A 10,769-nucleotide genomic window follows, 5' to 3' on the forward strand; every position below is an offset into this window, starting at 1 on the left:
TGAAACATTTTTGAAATAAAATAATATTGTGATATTGCCTGTCTCTTCTGAAAAAACGACACAAACTCATCAACAGGTTACTCGTCAAGCGACACAGACACCGCCATTGTCATCATCATACAAATGTCATGGTTTTTTTTATACATGTACGTGCACGTCAACATGTATATATAAACGAAACCGTTTCGTCGTACCCAAATGACAAAACGCTCGTCCTTGCCAGAGCCTACATCAATAATAACTGGAAACCTCGCTGCACAAAAGTATTATTAGCTGTTTGGACTGGTCCCCTTCTTCTTCATCAACTTTCTAGACCTAAAGCACCGAAAGCATTATGGTGCCATCAGAATAATACTAATAGTAATAGTAATAAATTATTATTAATCATAATTTTTTGTGTGTGTGTGTGGGTGTGGGGGGGGGGGGTGGCCGAATGGTTAGCACGTGCGCGCTGTATCATACGGTCTGTCATTGAGTCAACTAGCGTGGTTTCGATTCCCCGATTGTACGTGACAAGGAGTAGTGTCGCCTGTCCAACCTAGTTCATTTTCTCCGGGTCCCCTGGTTTCCTCCCACTGCTAAAGACCCTTACGCGCAAGCGAATTATTGAAATACAATTGAACCATGTGTTAGTCCCGATTGATTTAGTGAGATGCGACCGACGTCCTAATATGGTAAATCGGAGTGAACAGGGTAAATGTGGATGTTTGGGGTGTTTTAAATGTTTTTGTAAGTAAATAGTTCACAAATGGAACAACTTTTCACGTCACCAGTGGAGACCCTCGGGCTGGTGCAAGTCTCTGATCTGCAGAATCGAAAGTCCACGCTTTAATCCGTCTTTGAAACAGCCCCTACTTCGTGCACCACTAAAAGAAAAAAAGATAGGCCACGTGACTTGGACGAATCAAAACAGAATCGTGCACGACCAATAGAAAAAAAAAGTCCACGTGACTTGGCGAGAGAGAGAGCCAGCGAGAGAGAGAGAGAGAAATGGGTTTTAACGTCCACTCGACACAAACTAGGTCATTTCGGGACTAACATATGATTTAATTTTATTTCAATAATTCGCTTGCCAGTAGTGGTCTTCAGCAGTGGGAGGAAACCGGAGGACCCGGAGAAAATCCACGAGGTTGGACAGGCAACCCTACTCCTTGTCACGTACAACCGGGGATTCGAAACCGCACCAGTTGACTCAATGACAGGCCTTATGATACAGTGCGCACGTGCTAACCATTCGACTATCCTATCCCCCACGTGACTTGGACGAATCAAAACAGGGTCGTTCACACAATGGAAAAAAAGATGATCGGCTTGATGTGGAAGGATCAAAACCCATACCTTAATGATTCGTGCACAAAAATGGAACAAGATGGCCAACGTTAATTAGAAGAATCAAACTAGAGATGGTCAACGTGACTTGGACGAATCAAAACAGATATGAAGTAAATCGGGTTACTTTTCAAAGTTTTCCAGTCCCTTCCGCATAAAATCTTATCATTGACATTATATAAAAACGAGGTTTTGTTTAGATAAAGAGATCTAGACTAATCTACATTTAGATATGGATCAGGATTCACGTGGCACGGTTTAACGTCCTGCATCGACTGGCTAATGAAGAAGTTCGAATACCATACCGTGCTCTACGGTCTACTCTTATCGCATTTCAACAGTCAAGTGTTCTTTTACACGGGAGCTCCTTTTTGTCCCAGACTATCCTTGTCAGGCCCTCTTCCGTCCTGCACCTATGTCAAGGGGAAGCCGTGACGGAAAGTCCCGATGAACTTTCTCGGCCAACACCGGTATCGAACCCATATGGTAATCTCAAAGTGACCTATATTTCAAAACCCATTCCAATCCACACATATACGACATTTAATTTTACATTCAGGGGTAATAATAGTACACCTATAGTACTGAAATAGTTTTGTAATTATATAAAAGCTAAATCCGTCTGAGATAATAAACAATCTACGCTACATCCACTAACACTAAAAACATGGCTCAGAATTATCTATAAAACAAATTTAAATGAAATCAACCTCAAACACTCTTCTATATTTCATACAGTGGGGCTTGGGAATGAAATGAAATGAATTGAAATGGGGGTTTATACTTTCAGGTGTTGTTCAAATCCAGTTGTAACGTGATTAAATATACGCACTATTGTTGTTTATCTGTGGTCACCTATATTTGGCATTTAGAAATAGTGCCGGGCACCTGTTTGGTTCCTGACCTGTCACGTGACTGTTATCGGGATATATCGGGGTTGTATATCAAGTTTAATCGTGGACAAACAGTTTTTTAGTGTCCCGTCAACAAGAAACAAGATGCAGGTAAGAACGCATGGAAATTATTCAAAGCCACGTCTATAGAAAATATATTTCTCTAATTCTCAAAGTGAGCAGGATGGACTGAGAAGAATAATGACAATATGGTAGGCTCGGGACCCGGAAAGAAGATGACGTTCTCACAAAATTTCGGGGGCCTTTTCAGTCTGGTTTTAACGTCGTTTTTGCTGAACATTTAAGCAGAGAGAGAGAGAGAGAGAGAGAGAGAGAGAGAGGGAGAGAGAGAGTGAGAGAGAGAGAGAGAGAGGGAAAGAGTTGAATGTCCATTCGACACAAACTACGTCATTTCGGGACTAACATATGGTTCAATTTTATTTCAACAATTCGCTTGCGCGTAGAGGTCTTTAGCAGTGGGAGAAAGCACAACAGTTGACTCAATGACAGACCTTATGATACAACGCACACGCACTACCCACTCCCTCCCCTTTAAGCAAACCAGTCACCGGAGGTTTATTACTATAATCTAGAAAGCAGCGTTTACAGTTAGGTTTTCAAATATTTATTAGTGCTAAGGTAGAGACAATCCAACTGAACCAGCGCCCATGAGTGGTACCACATGTTCTAAAAGGAGTATAAAGCCGATCGAAATTTCCGTTAACGATTCCATTATCGTTTGTTTCTTCTCATGCTTATTTGGATTTTCTCCCACTGCTAGAGCCTTGAAACTCCAGAACGTTGGTTTGTGTTACGTTAAAACCCGTGGTCTTTCGCAATTTGAAATTTGTTAGTGCAAGTAGTATCAATATTTTCGTCGACCCAATCGACAAAAATGTGTTACGTCTTTTATATTTAAGACTGTGGACGAGTTCTTAAACTGCGAAAACGAAGGGTTCATGGCGTGGTGTCGAATGAAGGTTTCAGATGGCCCAAAAGAATAAATCACCCACTTGTTTGTGAAAAGATGCGTGCAAACCGTTTTCAGTATTCTTTGACAAATATCGGACGCAATGATTCACTCAAAATATGTAGTTTACGTTATATTATTTAAAATCGGTCTTCATTAGCCCATTCGGAGTAAAAAATTAGGACGTTCAACCCCATTTCATTTATAATTGAAAACGTCTTTATATTATATTGCAGAACACCCTGTTCTTACTGTGCCTGTTGGCTTCCCCACTGGCTTTGTATGCTTCCGTCCGTCCCTATAAACACTATCGTGGTTCAGAAACAGCTATTAGCACAGCAACACCCGTACCACAGTACCAGAAAGTAGGTTTAGATCTTTGTCCAACCTGTATACAGTTTACTGGTGAAGCTATCAACGAACTCCTCAACATCATCCTCAGTGAGTTAATTCAGAGACAATAATATTCAGAATTGTTAATAGTTAACTCGCAACACCCAACACTATTATTCGTGCGTGAATGGTTGTACTCTATCCTGCAAATCATTCAAAATCCCAACTCATAGTCAGTAAAATCATCTCCAAGGTGTGTCATTAGTATTCACTATATAGACCAGATCGTCGGTATGTGCATCAAGAACTTCAGGGTAAAATCGTGACACTCTGGGTAGTGAATACTTAAACAAAATCTTCGGAGGAAGTCATGACCCTTCGAGGGCTGATCTTCAGGGTGGGCCATGACTTACAAGAACCCTAATGACAAAACAACATCTTGGGATTTTAAAAGTCATGACCCTTTAAGGACAAAGTCCCTAAACGTCATAACTCTTCTTGAACTCAGTACTTAATCATCCTCTTCAGGGTGGATATGTCTCACGAGAACCAGCTAGCTAAGCAACATTTCGGGAATAAGTCATGATTATTCCATGAGTCAGTACCTAAAACACCTTATTCGTGGTAGGATACGAATTACAATAACACAATACCTGAACAGCGTCTTCAAGGTGGGAGATGACTTACGAAAAACAACCGCATAAACAGCATCTTCAGGGCGAGGAATGACTTACAGGACTGTACTTTTGAAAATGGTGTCTTATTCTACTGGCTAGCTCATGTTTGCAAAGTCAAAACTGACGCACTATTAGTCGACTAGTCATCACTTTAATCACTGGTCACTCGACACCTTTAGAGTAATCTTCAGCAATGTATATATCGGCCGCCAGGAGTAGGTATCTAGTAGGTATAATCCAGCAGATTCACTAGAAAATGACTCTATGATACAACACCACCCATTCCACCCTAGAATTTAAAGTCTGCCAACCCACGCAAAATATAGTTCCTTCATCCCTGGATCAAAGTGAGGTTCAAGCCTCTCCATCTTCCAGTAACTTGCCTGTACATTTTGGTCACCATAGTTACCACGTCACTGATCACCAATACGTCAGAGTGTGTAATTCTCTTATAGATCTTGGTGTTGTTGGCTCATGTGGAAAAGTTTGTTCAGCTCTAGAACAGAAAACCGGAAGTCAAGCTTTAGGTCTGGTATGCGATTTACTCTGTGATTATGTTGGTATTGATGAATTCATTAAACTCATCCAGAAGTAAGTATCACATTGAGAGACAATTAGCATAGATACATTTAAAAATACACGTACATCTACATCATTGTGAATTTGATTCATCTGCATTGTCGCATTGTCAGTATCCATGCGCAAAAGAAGTCATATAAGATGACGACCAACAGCATTAAGGAACAATGAATGAAACGAATACAATATTATATGTACACCGTTTGAAAAGGGTCTGAATTAGATTTCCCAAAACATTGTCTTTGCTTTCTCCGTGCCCAAGCATAGAAGAATTTCCCGATACACTTTAAGTCAAGATATGTATATATGTGTTGAGCGCAGATTACCCTCCTCGGACAGATTACTCCCGCGCATGCGCGAATCTCCGTCTAATTTCCGATGAGTAATCTGCGCGCGCGAAGTGAACTTTGTCCGGACTAAAATGGATTACCGCGATGATAATCCGCCTAATCTTACTCGGTATTCACTATGGATCAGTGCGTTAGTATTAGTCATTTTAATGATTACATTTTAATGAATTTTGTGACTGTCAGTTTACTGGTCAAGCAAATTGGAGCAAATCGATACGGAAAGAAAAAATATCACCGCATTTGACTACCAGGAAAGAGGAAGTAGTAGAAGGGCGTTTGAGTTATAAAGCAGTTTCCGCCGATAGGTCTACATGACATACTTTGTGAACCTACATACGGGTCTCTAAGACTTCGTTACTAAAGTAACTACGACCGGTCAAACTATTATTACACTACAGCAAATATTTTTGACATCCAGTCACGTGGTCAGCACCGATTATGAGATACTGCTGACTAGAATTAAAAATCTTATTTTCCAAGCACACACGCTAATTATGCATTTATTTTGAAAATTATTTCACTACAAAGACCATATGAGGCAGGTCATATATAATATAATATATAGTTGCGTCTGACAAACTACAATATCTCTAAAAACATCGTGGGGTAATCAGCGCAAAGTTGGCAATCTGCGCGCGCGATGTGCAATCTGCGCAGGATGACAGCGCAGATTGCAATCTGCGCCAGGGGTGAAGATTGCGCCCAACATATGCACTAAATCTAGCTTTGGCGTAGCAAATACAAAATATAAATATAAACTTATTTAGATTATTTCACCCTTGACATGATTCTAAACTGAAAATAATAATAAGCTCCCAACAAAGAAATGAAATGAAATGGGGTTTAACGTCCTACTGTTTTGCTCCGAACTGGGCTAATGAAGACGAGCATACGCCATATAGTTTGCTATGAGGGAAATTTTGCCCGGACAGCGGCACTACGGCCTACTCTTATATCGAATTCCAACTGCCAAGGGATCTTTAACGTGCACGCCAATGTGTACACGGGACCTCGGCTTTTCGTCCCATACGAACGACTAGACAGCTTTCCTTGTCAGCCCCTCCGTCCTGCATCACTGACAAGGGAGAACCACGCCGGAATCCCAACAATGAGAACACCAGCAACTGCATTTGATTTGTCTAAATCACCCACTTTGATCTGCATCTTGAATAAAACCGATGTTTCACCTATCCATTCAATTGATTATTTCAGGGCTGATTTAGATCCATTTTATTTCTGTGAATTGATAAAGATCTGTCCCATCTTTGATACTGGTGATGCCACAATAACACAGCTGTCTGTTACACCTGCTAGCGGACCCCAGGGTAAGCGTGTGTAGTTTTAAGCAATTTTGAGGGAAAAATTGAGGTGGCCTAAGTGCATTTGATTTACCTAAAAGCAGACCAAAGTATTAATACATGTATATAATTCATTTTTATTACCACAAGGTAAATTTTATGGATACGCAATTACTGGGTTTACTACTAAGGGATGTTTCGACGAGGAAGCACTCGTCTTTATGACGCAAATGATACATCATAATAAACTCAATAATTGTGTATCCATACACGTCCAGTTACTAAATGCCTTTGTCTTGCAGGACCTAAACAAATTGCTGTTGCCTATACAAGTAAGAATGGAACAGGTACTGGGGAAATTATAGTTGGTATTCAAACTGTTGATGGTCTCCCTATTGGTACGTTACGTTAAATTACCTTGTATTTTATATCAAACAAATTCCCTAGATCACTAAGTCACTGGTTCCATATTGGTGCATCAAAACAAATTCCCTGGATCACTAAATAATGTTCAGGCTCACTGATATGGATGTCTCTGGCTCGACCCCATGTTGGTCGAGTACTAAGGGCGTGTCCAGGAATTTGAGCTTCGGGGTCCATGGTGGAGGCAATGTCAAGTTTGGGGTTAGGTCGGGGGTTTACGGTGGAGTGCGCCACAAATAAAGTGAAAAAAACATTTGCTTAGTCTGGGGAGGGCCGTGAGCAGCCCCTGGGCTATAGTCCGTAAAGTCCATGCTCTAATCCGGACCTATCTGTCAAACCTTGTTCTGTGTTCATTTCTTCCAGAAACGGGATTCGTCCATGATGCACAGCCAGCTGGATCATATCCTTTATCACTGACACTGAAGGCAGAACCTGATCCCAACTGTGACCCTAGCCAGGGATTCTGTGAACAATGGTTGCCAGGCAACTACTCTGTGACTGTTGGTACGTATATCGTTTTAGCTTTCATGAACACCAAATGTTACTCAATGAAATATTAAAATCTTTTTAAATTAGTTTGAACAATGGTGGTTTGGGTGAGTAGGCCACTGGTGTCTACCGAGACAATTCTCAACTGCCAGAGGATCTTTAACACCTTTAAACATCTCCTGACAGTTGGATATCAAAAATAAGAGATAACGTACCTAAAAGTTCGGGGATTTCAGACTAATATAGCAACTGCCAGATATTGTAAAACTCACCGCCGTTGCTCCAAGAACATGACGTCATTAGTCCCCCGAACATGACGTAATTATATAAAATTTGTAATTTCAGATGTTTGCAATGGAGAATGTGGTAGTGCTCATCCCAACAGTAAAGTCTATGACAGAAAGACCACCGGATTTATAATCACTGAAAACTAAATTATCTCCCTTGTTTCTACAGTAATAAAACTTGTTTCTTATATAACCTCAATCACCCACACCATGCAAATAGCACAGGCGCCTGTAACGTAGAAAATATTTCAAAAATAACATTAGAAATCGGATTGAGACCACATGGTCGAAACAGACTTTAGACATTACACTTAGTCATATAGCATAATATTACTTTTGAAATACTGTTCACTTTATAGGCGCCTGTGGCAGATGACGGTTCTTATTGATTTGGATGCAGCTATTGCGGGCGTGGCGCCACGCAGGGTAAGCTTACTCTTCCGGACACCTGTTACCACTGTTTGTCGTGTATTTTGTACACGGCGAACAGGCCATTTGCTGCTTACACCATTTTGCCTATACCGTTTTTTTTAGGACTTCGAATTTTGTCTAATGGTTTGGATTGTTCGTACTTGGTTTTATTTTATTTTTATTACATATCATAGTTCACAAGTAGGATTTTCGAGAATCCCGCGAATTCTTATCCCGGGAACGGTGGCTCAGCGAGTAAGACGTTGGCTCGCTAATCTAGGGCTCCCGTGTTCGATCCTTGGTTTGGCCGACAGTTCATCGGGATTTTCCAGCGTGGGTCCCCCTTGTCAGAGGTGCGGGACAGGGGGCCTGGCAAGAAAAGGGCAGGTGGAACTCGATATAAGAGTAGGCCATAGCGCCACTGTCTTGGCACAATTTCCCTTATAGCACACTGTTTGGCGTTTTCCGTCTTCATTAGCCCAGTCCGAATAGAACAGTAGGACGTTAAACCCCATTTCATTTCTTATCCCAGGGTTCAGGAGGGGATTTGCGCTCTATCACAGAGTCCATGAGAGAATTTGTGCCCCATCACGGAATTCCAGTATTTCCGAAAAGGGTTTCGTTGAGATTTGTATTATAATGAAACACCATTATTACAACTCATATCATAATAATTTATATCGACATTTGATAATATACTGTTCTTTATACTAAATTCTCATTTTTAATTTAAAATCGAAACGTTTTTGTTTCACAAATGTCCTTCAAAATGCAATTTCCACGCAAGCGACTTCCTGCAATACATGAGTTATGTCCCTGGGTTACATGTTCCAAACTTGCTTGGAAATCTCATTTTAAATCAAAAATGACAATTTAGTATAAAGAATGGTATATTATCAAATATCGATATAATTTATTCTAGTGTAAGTTAAAATAATATTGGATTTGGTTGCAACTTCCCAACTCGCATTTTGAAATTTTGAGGGGCATTTTGACACAAGAATGTTACGATTGTAGATTCAAAATAAAGAACAGTATATAACTATTGTCATATAAATAGTGGTGTATTTGGTTGAATTTGGGTAAATTTGATAAGTCGTTCTACCTAATTAGCACACTTCAAGGTTCGTCATAAAAGTATCCCAGCAAGATCTTTGGTGATTTCTTCTACCCTGAACACAAAATGTTAAAGGAGATGCCCTCTGCCTGTATTGTAGGTATGCTTGGATTTTACTGACGTATTCCATTGGCATGGTTGCATGTTCTCGAGAAACAACTTGCAAGAGCTTAGAAACCAACTAGACTGCAATTTGGTATTTTGGGCTGCCAAAATTGGAGAAAATGAAAAAATGCGATGACTGACGAACCTGCATGATAGAAGAATATGACGGATTTCTAATCCATGGATCCAGGCCCCCAAATCATGGATTCCGGAAACAATGAAAGTTGGAACGGGAATCCCGAGGAAAAACCGTATAATGTGAACCGCACATTCAAATAGAACCGTTACATAAATTGTTATTAACGGTGTTACTGGGATCGACTCATGCGCTGTAGATCATAAGGTTTATCAATGAAGTAAGTGGCGCGGTTGCAATCCCATGCGGAATTCACAGTGGCTAAGTGAGTAAGACGCCGGCTAGCTAGCTTGGAGGTCGCGGATTCGTTCCCGGTGTTAGAAAAGAAAGTTCATCGGGATTTTCCGGTGGGGTTTCCCATTGTCAGTGGTGCAGGACGGAGGGCCTGACAAGGAGAGTTGTCTAGTCGTTCGGATGGTATGACAAACCGAGATCCCGTGTAAACATTGGCGTGCACGTAAAAGATCCCTTGACAGTTGGAATTCGATATAAGAGTAGGTCGTAGCGTCGCTGTCTGGACAAAGTTTCCCTCATAGCACACAGCATGGCATATGCCCATCTTCATTAGCCCAGTCGGAGCAGATTATACGTAATGATTAGTAGGGTCACCCTCCCAACCTCTTGTGTTTTCTCCGTGTCCTCCACCGGCGTTTTGGTTGAAGTGTGGGATAAGCCAATAAAACGGTCTGTTACGGCGACTTCTTAGGTAAACCACTAGAAACGTCAACTTGTCAGATCTTCATGTAGTGTAGTAGACTGGATAACCTACTCTAAATGACGCCAGGCTGGTTCCTACGTCACTGCGCTGTTCTGACCAAAGCCCTATACGGCTTTGGTTCTGACTTCTATAATATGCAATTCAGAAAAGGAGTGACGTAGGAGCGGGTCTGACGTATTAGAGCAGGTTATCCATTCTAGTAGTGTAGGCAATCGAAAGTATAAAATAAAAACGAAACGAAATATAGATGTGTATTTTAATCAAATTGTCAATAATGAATAAAGCCGAGAAATGCATTAAATGTTTTATTGAGTTGCAATACCTGTAGAAATTGAAAATAGATTAACGCCAGGTGTAAACATATTTCATTCAAATATTGTGAAAATGTTGACAATAAAATTATCATTGTGTTATTAAACATTGATTGTACGTGACAAGGGGTAGGGTCGCCTGTCCAACCTCGTGGATTTTCTCCGGGTCCTCCAGTTTCCTCCCACTGCTAAAGACCCCTATGCGCAAGCGAATTATTGAAATAAAATTAAACCATATGTTAGTCCCGAAATGACCTAGTTTGTGTCGAGTGGACGTTAAACCCCATTTCTCTCTCTCTCTCTCTATTAAACATTGATTCGTCCTATATCTAGTCGTCTCAAC

The 10,769-nt window shown here is 40.8% G+C and overlaps 1 protein-coding gene across 1 annotated transcript; it reads left to right on the forward strand.

The window, feature by feature from the left end:
- The first annotated feature begins 2,312 nt into the window (after positions 1-2,312).
- On the forward strand, positions 2,313-7,821 carry LOC126822549 (countin-1). Its single transcript, XM_050551498.2, has 7 exons — positions 2,313-2,333; positions 3,429-3,633; positions 4,658-4,793; positions 6,344-6,456; positions 6,732-6,827; positions 7,216-7,356; positions 7,687-7,821. Exons 1-7 carry the CDS (start codon positions 2,328-2,330, stop codon positions 7,773-7,775), a joined length of 786 nt encoding a protein of 261 aa, XP_050407455.2. The 5' UTR covers positions 2,313-2,327; the 3' UTR covers positions 7,776-7,821.
- The last annotated feature ends 2,948 nt before the right edge of the window (positions 7,822-10,769 follow it).

The sequence above is a fragment of the Patella vulgata genome, chromosome 5 (assembly GCF_932274485.2).
Source record: "Patella vulgata chromosome 5, xgPatVulg1.2, whole genome shotgun sequence".
Taxonomy (NCBI): domain Eukaryota; kingdom Metazoa; phylum Mollusca; class Gastropoda; family Patellidae; genus Patella; species Patella vulgata.